The sequence below is a fragment of the Protopterus annectens genome, chromosome 2.part2 (assembly GCF_019279795.1).
Source record: "Protopterus annectens isolate FY-2018-M chromosome 2.part2, PAN1.0, whole genome shotgun sequence".
Lineage (NCBI taxonomy): Eukaryota > Metazoa > Chordata > Ceratodontiformes > Protopteridae > Protopterus > Protopterus annectens.
This window is the reverse complement of record NC_056730.1, coordinates 470821888-470842516: the sequence shown is the minus strand read 5'-3', so window position 1 is coordinate 470842516 and position 20629 is coordinate 470821888. Positions and strand designations below refer to the sequence as shown.

The 20629-nt window shown below is 45.1% G+C and overlaps 1 protein-coding gene across 1 annotated transcript in view; it reads right to left on the bottom strand.

Annotated features, from left to right (window-relative positions):
• Nucleotides 1-20629, bottom strand: part of POLK (DNA polymerase kappa) — a 1256064-nt gene that overhangs the window by 654541 nt on the left and 580894 nt on the right. The window contains exon 7 of the mRNA XM_044064442.1: nt 19579-19703. Within this exon, the coding sequence (XP_043920377.1) occupies nt 19579-19703 (125 nt within the window). The remainder of the gene's footprint in view (nt 1-19578; nt 19704-20629) is intronic.

Here is a 20629-nt window from a genome sequence, read left to right as displayed (position 1 = left end):
AGATGACTCCACTTTAGTCTGCTCTGCTCCTAATCTCCCTGAGCTCCAGGCAAAAACCCAACTGGCCTTTACAACTGAGCACTGGATGCTTCAAAACCATCTCTCACTTAATGCCAATAAATCCAAAATCCTTCTTTTCTCTCCCTCAAAAACCCACACATTTGATAAGCAATCCTTCAATATCATTAGCCATGCTAACTCCACTATAGTTGTTGTCCCCTTTGCTAAACTTCTTGGAGTCACTATTGATGAACACCTGAAATTCGATACACATGTCCAACTTAATATAAAAAAAAACATCAGAAGCTAGGTATGTTATACAGAAATGCTCACTTTCTCTCGCCATCTACAAGGCAAACTCTAGCCTCTACCTACTTACTACCGTCACTATTGTACGTTGCTCCACTTCTAACCAATCTTTCTACTACCATCTCCTCAAAACTAGAAATCTGCTGCAACAAAATTGCTAAATTCGCTACTAAATCTAAACACTCCTCCCATCACTGCACCTCTCTCCCCATGCTAAAGTGGCTAGAGCTTCCTAACCACCTTGTCTACCTTCAACTTACTACAGCCCACAAAATAATCTTTAAACCTACTGCATGCCCTGCTCTTACTAATAACTTAACATTCTACACTCCACACAGACCCCTTAGATCTGCCCAACAAAATCTACTTTCTGTATATAAACCAAAACGTCCCCCTGGCCAGTTTCTCCTATCCTATTCATTAGCCAAAAAATGGAACTCCCTCCCACCCCTGCTAAGAATCACTACAAGCTTTGAACTCTTCAAATGCCAGCTCCACTCCCACCTCTCCCAAAGTTGGAAATGTAATTGCATTCTTCCTACCTAACTCCTCCTAATGTCGCTTATACATGTACTTTCTCATGTACATGCTGTTTTTTCTACAACTACCTTGCTCTGAATCTAACGAATGGTTACCATGTAAATATTGTACATAGCTTTCTATCCCTACTCTCTGTTAACTGTGTTCCCCTTTTCTTCCTTTCTCTGTGCACCTTTCCAATTTGCTACAGCTCTATATATAATTTTACATTTGTTTTCTAAAACATTTATAATTGTATGTATAACTGCATAACTCAATGCTTGTTTTAATTCTATGTAATATGGAGCTTTTCTCCCCGGGCCTCCACTGAAAATGGGCCCACCCCGGTTATCCAACTGGAAATAAATAAAATAAATAATAATAAATTAACTTTTACTGACATTGGTAAGGAGCAAGACAGAGTTTCCCCAAAGGGGTATTTAGCTTTAGTTGAAGACTTAGGTTCTGAAACTCGAAAATGAAAATTTCAGGAGTCGGCCGACCGGCACTTGCAAACTGCCTCTGCTTCGGGCACCGCATGGCAAGAAAGACTGATGTAATGGCGTCGGCTGCATGTTTTATACCCCTGACGACCTGAAGTCATGGAAGAAGGGACAGCAACCGACACAGGACCCAAGACTTTGTTAATCAGGCCGACTGAGGGCTACCTACAAGCAGATAACCCAAATGTAATGACTGCAACAGTGAAACACGAAGAACATCACTCACTACAATCACTCAGATAATAGGAAAAAAATAGTTAATAGAAAAGAGTGAAGAAATATGTAAAAAATATCAAAAATACATTGAAAAAATCTTACTTAGCCAACGAGCCAGTAAGAAGGCAACCTTGAAGCTTTCCCGGCAAATGAGATCTGGGGAATTGCCGTGATGCACCATGGGATAGGGGATAGCCTCGAGCCAGTAAAAGCTCTCGAGCTTTAGTATCAACCGAGTTGGAGCCGAGGATCAGCTCCGAACCCATCCAGCAAGAATTACGGCGAGATAGGACTACATAACATCAAATATTTCTTGTTCTGGTAATACAATCTTGTGACAACCTTACCCTGAATCCAAACTGTTGATTACCTCAAAGTTAAGAGCAACTTTTATACTAATAGTTATATTTGTTTCTACCTTGCTTTGTTAATGAAGGTCACTATAAGATGGTCTACAGATTCTCAGGAAATGCCCTACACTCCAACGTCATCTACCCTGGATTACATTTATCTAACAGCTGAGTTATTAAGCACAGAATATTTAAACAACAGTGTCCATATGAGCTGAAAAAAGAAGTTATGTACTCACCATAACGTTCCATCTGAGTAGGTAACTTCATTTGTCAGCAACCTGTGGGTATCGGATCCGAATCAGATCCGAGCCGGCAGCTTTATTCAGCCAGGATCCGAGCTCCAAGCTCCTCCCCCTTACCCATAACCCCCTGCCATCCTTCTCTGTCCTCATATCGAGTTTGATTAGCATTAAAGAATACTACAACCAAAGGATCAACTAAACATCCTAACATGATGTCATCTGATACTGGCAGCACAAAGATCCTAAAAAGGACGAACTACAGGTTAGGGGGACGGAGGGGGGGTTGGTTGCTGACAAATGAAGTTACCTACTCAGATGGAACGTTATGGTGAGTACATAACCTCTTTATCTGAAGTAGTTAACTTCATTTGTTCATCAACCTGTGGGACAGAGTCCCCAGCTACCAAAAAACTTGGGAGGTTCTCATGGAAGAATATTCCAGAGCACTGCAGAGCCAAAGGACACCCTCTCTCTGGAAATTATATCCAGCTTGTAATGGGTAATAAAGGTCTGGGATGAAGCCCAAATGGCTGCTGAACAAATATCATCCAAGGACACCCTGGACCAAAAGGCAGCAGAAGTGGAAATCGATCGAGTAGAATGGGCGTGAACTCAAACAGTTTCTGATCGGCCAGAACTCTTATATGCAAGAAGTATACATTGTGAAATCCATCTGGACAATGTAGCTTTTGACACAGGTTTACCCAAAAAGGGTTTAGCAAAGGATACAAGGAGTTGCTCAGATTTCTTATGATCAGCAGTCCTGTGTAAACAGAACCTTGTCTGTGCACGTCCAAAGTATATTGTATGAATGTAATGTGTATTCACCTTTGTTTTGATAATTTGGGGAAAAAAAACGGTAAATTGATAGATTGATTAATGTTGGATTCAGAGGCGACTTTAGGTAAGAAGGAGGGATTGGTCCTGAGGGAAACTCTATCTTTATGAAAGACCAGATATGGAGGTTTGGCGCAAAGGGCTTGAAGCTCTAAAACCCTTCTAGCCGAAGTGATGGCAATGAGAAAGGCCGTTTTCCAAGATAAATATTTTAGATCCACCGAAGCTGCAGGTTCAAAGGGGGCGCCGTAAGAGCCTGAAGAACAAGGGTTAAATCCCACGGAGGGACTGCATCCTTAACAGGAAAGTACCTTTTACGAAAGTTTTGCAGATCTTGGAAGAAGCTAACGAACCGAGATCACTTCCCACATGAAAGTGTGAAATTGCTGCTAATTGGACTTTGACGGTGGAGGATCTGGCACCTTGATCAAATAAGTATAACAAAAACTCTAATACAGTTGGTATCAGGGCTGTAAAGGGATCCAAATGTCTATGTTCTGCCCAGATCGAAAAACGTTTCCATTTGCTCTTATAGACCTTTCTAGTAGAAGGTTTATGAGCGGCTACTAAAATAGCTTTAACGGAGGAGGAGATACCGGGAGTCCTAGCTATGATCGGAACTGGATCAACAAAGCTGTGAGCTTGAGATTGTCCAGGTTTGGAAAATCCATGGAGGATTGACCAGATGAGGCCATAGGCAAGGGAACCACGTCTGACGAGGCCAGAATGGGGCTATGAGGATCACTCTGCTTTCTGCACGAATTTTACCATGAGGGGAAGAGGTGGATAAGCATAAAGTAAACCGGATGGCCAAACATGGACTAGAGCGTCTCTGGGGGATTTCCCTGGTGGGGGAAGTAGAGCAAAGTACTCACTGCATTTTGCGTTCGAAGGCGATGCGAATAAATCGCAGTAAGGTTGACCCCACTTGAGGAAGATTTGCTTTGCTACTCTCGGGTTCAGAGACCACTTGTAAGGTGAGAGGATGGTTCGACTCAACCTGTCTGCCAAAATGTTGGACTGACCCGGAATGTACGTTGCTATGAGAAGGCGGTTGGTGGTGATCGCCCATTCCCAAACTCTCATGGTCTCTCGACAAAGAGGATAGGATCTGGTTCCCCCCGGTTTGTTGATATACCAGACTACTGACATGTTGTCTGATTGAATGGCAATTGTCCCTAAGGGAAGAAGGGCCTCGAGTGCTTGCAACGCTAAAAGCACCGCCCTCATCTCTAGGACATTGATGTGCAACAAGGTCTCAGAGTGTGTCCACGTGCCTTGGACGGTTCTGCCCATTCAGTGCCCCCCCACCCGAGGCGAGAAGCATCCGTGGTCACCGTGGCTTGGAGTGGGGCGATAGAGAAGGAGCACCCTTCCCAGAGATCCGAGGATTGGACCCACCAGAGTAGGGACCTCCTGCAAACCTTGCTGAGGGAGATAGACTTACTTAGCGGATGTTGCAGGATGGACCATTGGACCTGCAAGGTCCATTGCAGGACCCTCCTGTTTAGATGAGCTAGAGGTGAAAGACTGATGGCTGCAGCCATGGAACCTAGCGCCCTCAGGACCAATTCCGCTGGGGGAGCCGGGGATTGTAAGAGGGCCATCACGTGGAATGTCAAGGTTCGAAGCCTATCCGGAGTTAGGAAGGCCCGCAACAGGTTTGTATCTAACCTGGCCCCTATGAAATCTAAGGTTTCAGTTGGTTGAAGGGAGGATTTCTTGAGATTGATTGAAATTCCCAGATGAGAGGCCAAGTGAAGGAAGTAATTCCTGGCTGAACACAGTAGATGCCTGGTGGGGGCGGTCAGGAGCCAGTCATCTAGGTACGGAAAGACCTGTATTCCCTGAAGCCTCAGGTGGGCCGCTACAACTGCCATCACTTTGGTGAACACCCTGGGGGCTGTGGTGAGACCAAAGGGAAGGACCCTGAACTGATAGTGGCTGGCTCCCAGCCGGAAGCTGAGAAACCTTCTGGATCGTCTGTCCATCAAAATGTGGTAGTACGCATCCTTGAGGTCTATAGAGCACATCCAGTCGTTCTCCTGCAGAAGTGGGAGAATGGACTGAATGGTCCATCCAGAACTTTTCTGTGGCAACCGACAGGTTCAGAGTGGACAGGTCGAGGACTGGTCTCAAGTCCCCCGTCTTTTATGGCACCAGAAAGAACCTGGTGTAGAAGCCTGATCCGGACTGATCTTGGGGGATGGGCTGGATTGCTCTTTTTTCTAGCAGCTGCTTTATTTCTGTGGCTGCTGCCTCCCTTTGATTGGGTGGGACATCGGGGAGGCTGCGGGGTCTGAGAGGGAGATTCACAAAGGGGATAGTGTAACCTCTGGATATGATTCGAAGCACCCAGCGATCCATTGTAATGGGCTCCCAAACTGCTAGGTGCCTCGAGAAATGCCCCCGGACTGCCTCCAGAGTGGAGCAGTCGTGTAACCCCTCAGGGCTGCTGCGTGGGCCGATCCGAAAAGGGTTCTCTCGATCCGAAATTCTTCGGTCCCCCTCTGCCTCTGGGCCGGCATCCACCCTGTCCTCCTCTGCCTCTGAAGGACGAGGGGTCCGGAGCGAAACGGGGCTGTTGAGATTTCTGGAACAACATCTTCTTTTGTCCCTTTGGTTCCTGGAGAAGGACCTCTGGGGAGCAGAGAAGCGGATCCCGACGCCAGACAACGTTTTCCCGTCTTTCTCGCTCTGGACCAGCGTGTCGCGGACGGTCTTGCCGAACAGCAAAGAACCGTCAAAAGGGGCATTTGTGAAGGATGCCTTGAAGGGTTCCGCAAAGTCGCAGAGACGGAGCCAAGCATGCCGCCGTAAGACAATGCCCACTCCGCTAGCTCTAGCGGCTCCTTTCGTGGCATGGGAAAGAAGCAGCATAGAAGTGTTCGAAATGGACTTAAGAGTGGCCATTCGGGTTGAGAATGTTTTCTTATCCTCGGCCGACATGGACTCTGGGGGCGACCCTGCGTATTCTTTGATGAGATCCCGCTGGAGTCGTATCACATGTGCCATGTAGTTCAGCGACCTTACTGAGAAGGTGGCAGAAGCAAACATCTGCTTCCCTATGCGGTCCATCGTCCGAGACTCCTTGTCGGGAGGGTGGACCGAGGAACTCTCCTGGGCTAGTTCCTTCTTGGTGGCAGCCGCCACCAACATGGCATCTACTGGAGCACCCTTGCTCCAAACCGTCCTATCTGTGGATGGACTGAGAATTTTGTCTGGTCTCTTTGGTATGGGCTCCACAGTGTCTGGTTCCTTCCATGCCCTGGTAGTGATCAGATCTACCAGGGGATCGGCGGGAAGGGACACCCAAGAGGTAGATGGGCCTGCGTCAAACGCCTCCAGAAACACAGACTCATCGGAGGAAGGTTTTTGGGCTGACCACCCCCCACTAATACGAAGCATTTCCATAATGTCTCCGAAGGAGAAGTCCTCAGGGGGGGGGGGTGACCTTGGGGAACCTTCCCCTTCCTCCAAGTCTGTGTCCTCTGCCAGGGACTCGGGTGAGTCCAAGTGCCTCCTCTTGCACTTACGTTTGTGAGGAACCTCCTCGGGGGGGCTGTCCGAGGATGCCTCACCAACCACATTCTGTTCCTCTAAGGGAACCATCTGGGACATAGGCGCAGGCTGTCCCTGGGGCCGGGTGATGGAAGGCAGGCTCGTCTGTGAGGGAGTGATGGGTGGAACTGCAGCAGGAGCCCGGGGTCTTGAGTCCCTTGACAAGACCCTCTCCATAACATCGAACGCCAAAGGGGAACTGTTCTCTCTAAGATCCGAGTGCAGTCCCTTCGGATCAGAGGTGCGGACCGGAGCCGGCGGCGATGCAATCGGATCCGAAGGGCCAGTATGCTCCGAACGAGACAGAGCCGAAGACACACTGACACCTCCAGATCCGAAGCTCTGCTCACAGCTCCGAGAGCTCGGATCCGAAAATGGACCCGACAAACTCGAGGGTGCGGTCGGAGTCGAAGTAGGGTGTACTATCAGCGCCGAGCATCCCCCGGCTCCGATGCTGCCTGGATCCGACGGCTCCAAACCCAGGAAGTGGGTCGGAGAAGGAGCAATTGGGGTGAAAAAAGGGGTCGAGCTCCCCCCTGGAGGGGGGGGGGGCAGGAGCACTCCCATCTGCAGTTGAGCCTGGAGAAACCTACGCATCATTCAGTCCATATCTGCATCTGACAAACTCCAGGTCGATCTAGATGAGGCCACCGAGGCAGGCCTGGAGTGACACCTCGAAGGCGACTGGGTCCCCTTCTCCTCCGGCTCCAGGGAAAAGCAGGGTGAATGGAGCCGGGAAGGAGAAGGCACGGACGCCCTAGGAGAGACTAACTGCTTAGCTGGCGGAGCCTAAGAGGAAGCTTCAGCCCGCCGCTTGTGGTGCTTCTCCTTCCTTTTCTCCCTCCTAGATTCTCTCTCCTCCTGAGCCACGGTGGAAGGGTGAGTCCCGGCCAGAGGAGCAGGGATGGAAGGTGGGACCGCTGCGGTAGCAGCCGGTGCCGCCGAGGGAGAAGAGGACAAACCGAGTCCGGGGGCAGAAGTCCTGCCAGAATCAGCTTCGACCTCCTATCCCTCAAAGCCCTGGGGTTGAAGGCTGCACAAATTGTGCGCCCCAAAGAAAGATGGTCAACCCCAAGGCAGATAACACACCGAGTGTGGCCATCCGCTGGGGATAGTTTATGGCCACACTCAGTGCATTTAGAAAAGAAGGTTTTAGGGGCCTCAGCCATAGTAATAAAGTAGGCCCAACCCACACACACCTTCACACACACAGGGAGAGGGAAGATTAGACTAACTAAAAAAAATAGAAATTTTACCAAAAAGACTAGCAAGTTAACTAAAAAAGGGAAACACTGACTTGTCTAACAATTAAACTAAGAAACTAGATCAAAAAGGTAATATTTCTTTTGAAAACTCACGAAACCCTACGCCTGGAACTCGTTCTAGGTGCTTGAATAAGCTGCGGCAAACGAGATCTGAGGACAGAGAAGGATGGCAGGGGGTTATGGGTAAGGAACTTGGAGCTCAGATCTTAGCTGAATAAAGCTGCCGGCTCGGATCCGATACCCACAGGTTGATGAACAAATGAAGTTAACTACTTCAGATCATGCAATTTCGCTGGGCTCCCTGCTACCTGGAAACACTAAATAGACAAAAGTGATAAAGATCAAAAGCTGCTTTAATTCTGTAGCCATTCTGTGTGCAGTACACATATATTTAAGTGGAATTAAACAAAAATATGGTTCAGAAGTAACTGTTAGGTATACTATCCAGGAGACATTAAGGAGCCTAGCCCAATTTCCCAACTGTTCCAAAGCACTGCCTGATTACGTGACTTGCTCAGTGCTGCGCAGAAAGCAAATGAAGGCTGAGGGAATCAAACCCTAGACCACTGGAAGTAGCTCAACAACAGGTCATAGCCTCAATCCTCTACACCAACTGCCATCTATGAATCTGGTATATCTACAAAAACATTATGCCTTATATAATACAACTAAAACTCATCTGAAGGCTTCCTATTAAAAGTACAAAAAAAGAATAAAATCACCAAGCAATAAGAAGACAGTTGCAAAGATCTGGTCTTCCCCAACTAAACAAATGGAATCATCATCTCTTGTGGTTAAATATTAATAGCATGACTCGTTCCAAGTTTCAGACACATGAGATGACTGGAGGTAATGATTCATGATGTTGTTTTTCGGCTTTTCCCGGTTAGGGGTTGCCACAGCGGAACTCCGGTCCGCTAATGATTGGCAGTAGATTTTCATGGTGCTGAGTTGCCAGCTCGACACCCAACCTTCAACGAAGGCATGCCCATTCACGCATGTCTTTCGGAACGCCACTCGATCCCCGCATGGAGGACATATTAATTTCAAAAAGAAAACATCGTCTTACATATAACAAATAAATGAGTACTCTTTGGGTACTACCTACTTTTGAGTGAATTCACCTTAACAAATTAGAAATTGTCAACTTTCACCAAATTATACTACTCTAAGCCAGATAAGACTAACTTTTGTCTTGGAATCATTGCACAGTTTTTGTGACTGGACTGTTTGATCTGAATTAAAAACGTAGCTATCTCTAGACAGTGAGAAAGATATAGATTTAGACATGACACCTAAATCCTTGCTGTCATCTACCCACAGCAGATGACAGCAAGCCTGATCACTATAAATTAATAAGATAATTCTGCTGCTTGAATGACAATGAACTAATGGTATGCTAAGGGGATAGAGTGAGTACAAATTTTCTGAATGTGTTACCAACAGCAATGCACATCTTTTTGGATGTTTTGATTACTTCTGAAAATGAAGTAAGTGCAGCCAACAAAATACAGGGGAATCCCTTGGGCTCCAACACCTTAATTCATTTAAGGAGTAGAGTGCAGCTGTGGAGGTGTAAAACACATTTATACAAAGAGGTAGTAATTCAAGATGAATTTAACAAAATGACTTGGTGATTTAAGGTGAGGGAAAGGGAAAATGATCAAATTAGACTGAATCTCTCATTAACCTTACATATACTACATTGTGCTAAACCATTTATTGTTTATTTATTAAAGTGTGTGTGTGTGTGTGTGTGTGTGTGTGTGTATTTTTTCTTGATTATACTTCTCAAGGCTGAATCTGAAAATGATCCACCTGGATCAGTGCTCCTACCCGTTCAACATGCATGCATACATACATAAATAAATAAGCAAACAAGCTCTTAATTTGAAGAGAAACTGAAATGTTGAAACTCAAGTCAGAAAGCAGTAATATTTAATCTACATTACACCTGGAAGAATCAAAGTGAAAATGCACAGAATGTATAATGTTCACTAAAATAATTCAATAAATAATAAAGTCTGGTCTTAATTTTAACTGGATATTTATATTCAGGGAAGCTTCACCATCTTAGAAGCAAATTATCTGTTTAGTGAGCCTGAATTCAAAACACCACTACACTAGCAAAAACATAAATGCGAAAATTAGCTTGCTTACAGAATGTTTAGTGGTCCTGATTAGAGGTTAAAAAGTACATCCTTGAGGTTCATTGTATCTACCTGTCAAACAAAATCAACTCTCACTTAAACACACACATACACTCCAACGCTGATCTCACAGCTCCACAGAGATCCTTATGGAGTTGGCCATGTCCCACGCTTTAAGTCTCCTCTAATACTATATGTGCACTGACATCTATGATATCTTTATCTGCGTGTTTTCAACACGTTGCTCTCACTGTGGAAATCTGTCTTCACCCCCTCAATTTCTGAATTCACCCGATCCCATTCCCCAGTCTCCGACAAGGGGTTGCCAGATGGAACAGAAATTCCATCCCTACTTCAGACATAGACAGATGGCCTTTTGCTGTTCAACCCCCCCAAGCCCCACCTCCTTTCAGCCCTAATTCCAAAGCTGATAATCAAACCAAGGCTGTAGATGATGTTATAGGTGGGAACTTTCCTTCAGTAAAAAAAACAAAACACCTCACACGAGTAAATTCAAATAATCATATTTTCCATCTGGAAAGGAAGAGATGCTATCTGTACAAATACATTTCTTCCAACTTTAATGCACCTAAAGTTCTATCTTTGTCAGTAGATGATCCCAAATTGAGAAATATAGTCCTTGAAACAGACAGTACTGTGTAAAGAGATGCACCATACTTAGGGCAACTTTTAGATTTATTTTACTGAGACTAGTCTAAGTCGCATACAAGATTACAATGTAATGAAACCTCGACTGATACTTCAAAGTTAAATATTTATTCCTGCCTTTAGTTCCTTACTCAAGTGTCCTACACTCTGCATGAAGTCCTATTTTTGGAAGACCCAAAACAAATGGTGGGAGAGCATTCAAGTGGATTAACCAAATACACATTCAGATTGGACAGCATGTGCTTAAAATGCGTGACAGGACTGTTAGAGATTATCAGCATAACAGCTAAACACTGTTAATCTGCATCATTTCATGAGTTTGTAAGAGACTTCAATTAACACATTTATTTTGTTTTACTTATTTGTCAAGCTAGGTGAGCTGATCTTGAGACCCTCTCTTCAGTCGCAGCTCAGGCCTTATACTCATTTAGTTATTCATACTTGTTTAATGGGATAGACCACTGATATTAAATGAACAATTTCAGGCTGAACCCAGGTTACATGACTAGTAAATAGAAAACTGTACAGCAGCATGGCCTTAACACACAATATATGAATACAAGAAACTGTACACATATACAAATGTACACATATATACAATGCATGAAAAAAGGAAACTGTGCATTTATGTAGGTGTAAACATTTGCTGCAGTCAAACAAATATTTCACAAGCAAAACTTATGTACATATTTACATAAGATGCATGAACAGGAAAAATGTAGGGGGAGAACAGGAAGGAGAAGAGGAAAAAGAGGAGAGGGAGTTAGGGAGCAGGCCTGAGTACAGGTTGCGCAACTGTATATAGGTAGGATACCATCTGCAAATTAGTGAGCCCCTGGTTGAGTAAGCAAGGGACTGGATTCTGTGGAGCTGTGTTAGAAAGAACACTTCTGTAAAATCTTACCATGACCATAGATGCCCTTCTCTTAGTTTGCCTTTACATCATCGATCCCAATACGGGCAAAACGGCTTCCGCAAATACCGAAGTGTGAACGTCTCCATCGAGTTCCATATAAGCAAACGGCAAAACCTCGCCCCTTTTTGACCCATGGCAGCAGTGGTGTGGAGGTGTGGTGTGGCGTGGCCAGAAATGTCGACATTCTCGACATTTAAAATTTTTCGCGGTTCCGGTTCGTTTAAATGAGTCGACATGTGTGATCGACGATATAAGGGTAAACCCCTTCTCTTCCATGTTGCAGTATTCCAAACTCTTGCGTTTTCTCTTTCGACCCGAACATCCAGCCAGTATACCAAAGCTTCTAGTCACTGCTAGGTACGACGGATGTCTGACGTTGACTAAGGGAACGTGGGCCATAAAAGTGACATCTGCAGGTACCAGACCTCAGAACTGAGCGCCCCAGTCAGACCCCAGTCCCAGGAAAACTGTACAAGTCCAGTGCCATCCAAGAAGAAACAGTTTAAGGGAAGAAGAGGGGAAGGGGAGAGGGAATGAACACTGCAACATGGAAGAGGACATCTACGGTTATGGTAAGATTTTGCACAACTATTCTATGTCCTTCTATTCTCATGTTGCAGTAGTCCAAACTTTTGGGTGAGTGCCAAAGTTCAATGGGAAGTAGAGGGTGGTGACTTGGAACTATTTTCTATAAATCCATAGAGGATGCCCTTGCAAATCCAGTGCTGGATTTGGAAATGTGGTCTAATTTGTAATGCTTGGTAAAGGTGTGGACAGAGGTCCATGTAGCTACCTCTAAAATGGCAGTGTCCAATCCTTTAAAGAAAGCTCTAGATGAAGCCATAGCCCTAGTGGTGTGTGCTTTAATTTTGGACCCCAAAGATTTCCCATGGTATGCACAGCAGAAGAAAATTGCGCTGGAAATCCAGGCTGAAATTGGTCAGATTTTCTGATAGATTTGCTCTTGTCTAAGTAAAACCTAAGCTGTCTATACACATCAAGGGAATGTAAGACTCTCTCACTGTCACTCTGAGGATGGGCAAAAAAGATGGGAAGGTGAATAGTTTGGTTTAAGTATAGCTCATTGACCACCTTGGGCTTGAAGGAAGGGATGGTCGTATGGGTTAGCCTGTCTTTGTGGAAGATGAGGAAAGGGGGATGCTCACGAGAGCCTGTAACTCTGACACTCTTCTAGCTGATATCAAGGCTACTAGGAGTATTGTTTTCCAACTGCAGTGTTTTAGAGAGGCCTTAGAAGCTGGTTCAAAGGGGGTCACCGTGAGCTTCCCCAAGCATAATTCAAGTCCCAGGGTGGTGGGATGGGTTTCCTGGGGAGGCCTGAGATGCAGCACTCCTTTTAGGAATAACCTTGCAAACAATCGAGAAGCCAAAGGAGGATCCAGAAGCAGACAAGCTGAAATAGCAGCAAGGTGGGCCTTAAGAGGAGTAACCCAACCCTGTCTATAATTGTTCACAGAGGTATGACAGTAGTAAAGGGACATCATCCTGGAAAGGGTCCAACTGTCTTTGTAGACACCATATGGAGAATCTTTTCCATTTAGACATGTAAGATCTCCTAATATTAGGTTTCCTGGCCTTCTGCAGGACTGTGAGCACATCCTCATTGAAGAGGTGCTTGTAAGGGATCAGAATTCTATCACCCAAAGGGTACGATTCAGAGATTGTAGGTGGAGGCGGATTAGAGATCCCTTGTCCTGTGTGAGAAGGTCCACTCTGTGAGGTAACTTGTGGCGACTGCCCCTGGGTAAATGCAAAAGGAGCGGGAATCAGTGCTGTCTTGGCCAAAAGGGAGTCACCAACAAGATTTTTGGTTTGTCCTGCTGGATTTCCAGTAGGACTTTCTGAAAAAGTGGGAAGAGGGAAATGCATACAGAAACATTCCCCTCCAAGAGATTGAGAAGGTGTTCATTGCCCTTTCCAGAGGCTGGGCAGCCTGGTGCAAAAGGATGGAAGTTGTCTGTTCATAGAGGAGGCAAACAGATCTATCTGAGGTGTACCATATTTATGGACTATGTTCAGGAGCACATCCCTGTGGAGCATCCATTCGTGGGATTGTGACATGGAACCGCTTAATGTGTTTGCCTGAGTATTCTGCTCTGAAGGGATATACACTGTCTGTAGTGTGACTCCCTGCTTTGTGACAAGCTCCCCACTTGGAGAGCTAGTCTGCATAGCAAGGAAGATTTTGTTTCCCCCTGCTTGTTTGCATAGCACGGAACTGTAGTTCATAGGTTCATAGGTTCATACTAGGCTATCTGCCCGAGGGCATTTACAAGCCTAGCCCATAGTTTTGTGGCTTACGCCACCCCTTTAGTATGGGGAACTATACCCATTATTTTGCTGTGCCTCTGTTGAGCAGTGACACTGAGGTAATCCCTGGGGTATATCTGCGATCTCCCATCCATTGGTCAAGATTTCTCTTGAACAAGGCCAGCGAGGTGCTCTGCCTCACATATACCGGGATTTTATTCCACAGCATAGGGAGTCTTTGGGTGATGAATCTATCCCTCCAGCACGTCCTATTAATAGCCGTGTCGAGGTTTAAGTCTCCGCCCTTGTGGCTCTGACGGATCTAGATTTTTGAGGTGAAGCATATTCATCAAATCTGGGTTTGACATGGCCTTGTATGTTAGGCAAAGGTCACCTCTGAGCAAGCGTGGCGACTGAATAGAGCTGGAGTTCTTTCAGTCGGGCAGCATAGGACAGATGTTTGAGACCCTTTATCCTTTTGGTGAGGAACTTTTGTGGCCTCTCCAGCTGCTGAAAGTGTCGGGTCAGATACATTCGAATGGGGCATTGTACTCAATCATTGGTCTGATGAGTGATGAGTATAGGGAGACTATGACCTCCCTTGATCTAGATGAGAATCCCTTCATGATAAGGTGGGCAATGTAGAAGGTCTTCCTAACTACTTTAGCTACATGGGTGTCGAATGACAGACTACTATCAACCTGGGTCCCCAGGTCCCTGATAACTTCTTCTGTACTCAGTGGATTGCCACCTATTTGGTAGCTAGGGGTAACCTTGTTTTTCCCGAAGGGTATGACTATGCATTTTTGGCATTTAACTTTAGGCCATGGCTCTGGCACCAGTTATCCGTTTCTGTGAGACCCTTCTGAAGGATATCTGTGTCAGATGTGTTTTCTACTATGGCCCAGTTTGCAGTCATCTGCAAACTTTGTCAGCCATAACCCTCCTGTGTTTGCTTGTACTTGGAAAAGTAGATGCCAAACAAGAGTGGGCCCAGGACTGAGCCCTGTGGTACACCACTTGTGACAGGCTTTGAGTCTGACATGGCGCCAGCAACTCTGACCCTGTGGGTTCTGTCACTCAGCCAGTTTGCAACCCATCTTGTGATGTATGGGTTAACATTTAAGCTGATGAGTTTTTCAATGATACCCGAGTGGGGTATTGTATCAAAGGCCTTCGCCAGATCGAGGTAGGCTGTATGGACTGCCTTTCCCTCATCAATGGCTTTGGTGACTGTTTGAAAAAGTCAACCAAGTTTAGAAGGCATGATCTGCCTTTGACAAAGCCAAACTGGGATGGATCCAAAGTCTGCAAATTCCCTATGTCTTTATTTATGAGGTCCATTATGATCCTCTCCATGGCTTTGCAGATAAGGCTTGTCAAGCTAATGGGCCGGTAATTTCCAGGGTCGGTGGAGGCACCGCCTTTGTGAAGTGGGACCACAGTTGCAGTGCGCCACTCCTGGAGTGCGTATCCAGAGGTAAGACTATGATTAAACAGCTGTCCTAGCTGTGGGTTTAATTCCTCATTGAGTTCGTGGAGCACACAGCCGGGGACACCATCAGGTCCCATGGATGCTGTGTTTTTTGCTTTGGAGAGAGCAGTTCTCACTTGGGCGTTGGAGATGTTTGGGGGGCTGCAATAGTGTTGTCTGTGAACAACTTTAGTGGGCCCTGCTTCAGCGTATGTTGGAATGCATTTAGGGTCAACAGAAGTGCTCTGATCTTTCTGATATGGATATGTTCCTGTTTGATGCAGTCCGGCCAAGTGCCGTGGACTTTCAGGGAACCCATAGCTACTCCTCAGCTCACATCCGAGGCATCCGTGTACATCTCCTGCACTGGCAAGGGAGTCTGTAAGAGGGAGTTCTGGATTACAAATCACTTGATCCAACCCCCAGTGAATCTCTTTCTTGAGGCAAGGTAGGAAGGGGATTTTGTAATCTAGAGGATGAGAGTGCTGTGTCCAAATAGACCTTAGGTACCACTGTAGCTTTCTCATGTGGAGCCTTGCCAATGGTAACATGGGAATGGTTGATGCCATATGACCCAGGAGTCTTGGGTACTGTCTTGGCAGTCAAGTTTGTGGCTTGAAGAACAGTGAGGAGGTACTGCTGTAAGCTTTCCACCTTTTGGGGTGGCAGAAAAGCCCTCATAACATCTGTCCTTATTCGGCATCCCAGGAATATGTGGTCCTGAGATAGGGTCAGGTTGGACTTGAGGTAATTTACCTTGACGCCCAATGCTTGCAGGAGTGATATTACGGCTTGTAGATGGCATTGAAGGGATTCTGTCCAGTCTGCCTGCAAGAGGTCATCTAGGTAAGGGGAAATATGAATCCCTTGGGTCCTGCAGAAGGCCACCACTGGTGACAAGCGCTTGGTGAAGACCCTTTGTGCTGTAGAAAGTCTGAAGAGCAAGGCACAGAACTGAAAATGTGAAGAGGCCACAGAGAAGCGCATGTATTTCCTACAGTTGGGCCTTATGGGGATGTGCAGGTAGGCATCCTTGATATCCAAGGCGGTCAAGAACCCCTGAGGGAAAATCAATAGGAAGAGGGCTGCAGAATGAGCATTCGAAAGGTGGGCACTTGCAGGAAGAGCTTGAGGTGGCAAAGATCTAGGATTGGTCTCCAGGGGCCATCGTTTCTTGGGACTAGGAAGAGTCTTCAGCAGAAACCCTTTCCCTTTTCTGTCATAGGGACAGGCTGAATTGTTCCCTGGGCAATAAGGCTGTCTATAATCAGCTGAAATAATGGAAGCTATTATTTGGGGGGCTGAGGAATGCCCCCTCAAGGAAGGGATTGTGATCCAGGTCATAAAATATCCCAACTCTATGATGGATAAGACCCACCTGTCCCTGGTGATGTTTTTCCAAGCAGGGAGACGGTGAGAGAGCCTTAGGGATAAGGTAACAGAGTCGAGAGGTTGTTTCAGGAATGGCAAGTAGTCAGACTACCTTGCCCTGTCTTGAAATTGAGGCTTCTGGGCTGGAGTCTGGGAAGGCCCGGAAGTTGTTTGCTTCCTGGCAGTCTTTCTGCCCAGTAGAGTGTTTTCTGATGAATTGGGTTTCTGAAGGGTAGTTCCTGTGGAATTTGGAAGTAAGAGAAACAAACAGGTGTTTAAAGTCTTGTAACTCTTTCCCCTTTTGTTGCAGATTTTTCAACTCAGCCACCTTTGTCCTAAAAGGGGCAGAGTTATCAAAAAGCACATCCAAAACTTTTGTCCTAATATGATCAGGTAGGGGCTGCAACCTTAGCCAGGAATATCTTCTCAAGACAGAGGCAGATGCAGCAGACCTGGCAGAAGCTTCAGCTGCATCGTAACTGCACTTAATGGAGTGCCTTGTGACCTGAGAGGATAAAGCTATACGGTTGGATATCTGAGCCTTGGCAGGAGAGTCTAGGATTTCACTCAGAAATTTAGTGGCTTGTCCTAAAAGGGCTGGGGCATATTTGGGCATGTGGGCTTGATCATTACAGCCCTGAATGCCAAGGTGGATGAGGAGTAAGCCTTTTTCCCCAAGGCTTTCCATGGCCTTGTTGTCTTTGTCTGTGGGGAGAAGTGAGGAGGATGGAAGGAACTTAGATGCCTTATCAGCTGACAGTGATACAGTGCCAGGGTCCACTGCAGGGCACTTAACTCTGAATTTGGCTCCCTCTAGGACCTTGTAGAATCTGTCAGGCTTTCATGATACAGGAGTCTGGGAGTCTGGATTAACTGATGCTGCATTAAAAGCATCCATAAATCCTGGTACTACTGGAGGAATGGCTGAATGGGCAGAGTCGTCCATCTGAAGAATTTCATTGTATATTTTCTGAACTTCTATAATTTCAGAGGCATCCCATTTGAAATGTTCCCTCATATCTGAAATGGTCTCCCCAAAGGTGAGATCCTTACTTGGGGAATCTGTTTCTGCAGATTCTTCCTCAGGAGAGGCATAGCCAAGAGGAGATGGCATTTGGGAGACATATGACAGGGAATCCTCTGAGAAAGAGTCAGATGATTCCTCAGCTTCAGCTTGGGAAGTATCCAAGGCCTGAGGGTCTAGGACTCATCACAGGAATAGCCACAGGGGAGGCTAAGGGTGTAGCAGGGCTCAGTGCCATGAAGGCATTGAAAAGGCATTAAGAAAAAACCTGACAATCTGGCTGGCTCTCTACTGGGGGAGAAACATGTTTCCTGTTCTCTTTCCTTTTAAGGAAATACCTAGTAGGCGTCGGAGAGAAGGTAGGGTTGGGTTCAGTAATCTGTGAAATAGTGGAGGGATCCATTTAGGCAGGTGGTAAAAGCAGAGGTGCCCTCCAAGCCGTCAATAGCAGACTTCTATGTTGCCTTCGAGGATGTGCCTTCCAGTCTGGGTTCTGCAGCTTTCACAGTGGTACCCATATCGGCAGTGACCGACTGTTCCTCCAGGCTGTCAGCCACAGGAGGGACAATGGGTGGAGAAGGAGCAGCTACGGACTTAGGCCTAACAACCTTGGCCTTTTTCTCGGGGGGGCTCGACGGACTGACCGGACAGCCCCTCCCATACCTAAAACTAAGCGCTAAAGACGCTGATTATCAAGATAAATGCTTAACGCATGCAGATGGCTGCATAGCATTTTTGGTTTGAAGGCCTGGCAGAATAAGCAGGTCTTATGGCCGTGCGTAGGCCCTAAACAAAAAAGGCAAAGCTCGTGGGCATCTTTATGGGGGATCGGACTACAACATCTACACTTTCCCTTCCTGGATGACATGAACCTACACATGCATGCAGTGATCCAAAGAAACAAAATGTCCCCAGTGGGGTACTTATCTTAGAATTTTCGATCCGATGGCCAGTATGGCAGGAACAGCTGACATTCGACTGGAGGCAGAGAAGTTCTGAGGTCTGGTACATGCAAATGTCACTTTTATGGCCCACATTCCTTAGCCAACATTAGACATCCCACGTACCCAGCAGTGACTAGAAGCTTTTGTATACTGGCCAGATGTTTGGATAGCAAGAGAGGAAAACCCAAGAGTTTGGAATACTGCAACATGACAATAGAAGGACATTGTTTAGTTACCTACCAAGTAAATCAGCAGATAGTTAAGAAAAGATATACAGTCAAAAGACGGCAAGACGGAGTACACAATGCAAGAGACATTAAAAACAATGGCAAGCTAAACACTATGCAAAGTTTCAAGAAAACTGCAAATAAACAACACAAAGATAAGCGACGAATAAGATAAAAATTGGGAAGAGTATGACTGGTAAAGACAAATTACAATGAGCCAAAACAGGTGGTAGGAAATGTAGCCATCACAAGTTCGAAGGCAGTCAATAGGCCAGGAGACCATTAAGAAGCCTAGGTCAAACTCTATTTTTGTCCCAAATTAGTGTTAGGTTAAATGACTTGCAAATGAAGGGCTGATGAACTAACCTCTGTACCACAAGAAACAGGAAAATAGCTTAATATCTTGGTATTAATCCACTGCACTAAATGTCAGACAACACATTATTAATACTGAAATCATTAAACTCCTTATTTTCTTATCATAATGACTTTCTACGTCAGAAAAGCAGACAAATGGAAAGTAACAAGATAAGCCTCAGAAATCTTGCATGATAAATGAGTGTAATGCTCTACTCCGTAAAGAACAGATGATGATCTACAAACTAAAAGCAAGGTATAGCAATTTTCAAGTTGTATCTGTATCAACAAACAATCTGAGTGAAGAACTCAAGCCACATACACAACAATTTTAAGTGATGTCCATATCATAATTAATATCAAATCTTACCTTTCTAATAGGCAAATCTCTGATGAAATTCATCACTGCTTCCCTATCAGGTGGAATTCTATACTGGCCATTAGGCTTATTCTTATCACTGCAGACTTTTGCCAACATCATGTTAGGTGCAATACCTGAGAAGCAAATAAGTTACAATATGAAATTTTCTGATTGTGTTTTATCTGTGAGATCATCCTAGCCACATGAATAATACTACCTCACCAGAGTACAATCTCTACAACTGTATAGAAGAAGCACATAAGATGAAAGTGTTTTTTCTTAGCCTATCGTTGTGTTAAGGATATATTATGTTAGTAGCACAGCTTATTTCCACAGTACAGCTTTTGAAATACTGTTTTGTTAATCTGCTAGAGTTTTCCCTTGAAGAAACATGGGACTCTGCTCTGTATGTGCAATAATTACTTATATATAAATTCATATATTTGTGTGCAAGTGTGTACATATACACACACACCTACCTACACACACCCACACATACACATTTATATATATTATATATAAATGTGTACATGTTTTATTTATATATATATATATATATATATATATATATATATATATATATATACACACACACACACACACACACATATAAAAACATACTTGGAAGGTAGAGTTGAATATTCACTAAAACCTTTCCCCGAAAGATGGTACGTCTAAAAACTAGAAAACTGTGTGTAATGTTGAAACTCCCTACTGCTCCAGATTCAGGAACAAATGCTAACATGGATCTAGAAGGGGGGAGAGTTTGGAAGGTCGGTAATTTCGGCATTCGACCTTCTGATAGTTGATATGCTGGATTAGCACAGCTCGACTTGACCTTCCAAGCGTCGAGCATGTGATCAACTATCCATCTATAGATATATATATATATATATATATATATATATATATATATATATATATATATATATACACACACACACACACACACACACACATATAAAAACATACTTGGAAGGTAGAGTTGAATATTCACTAAAACCTTTCCCCGAAAGATGGTACGTCTAAAAACTAGAAAACTGTGTGTAATGTTGAAACT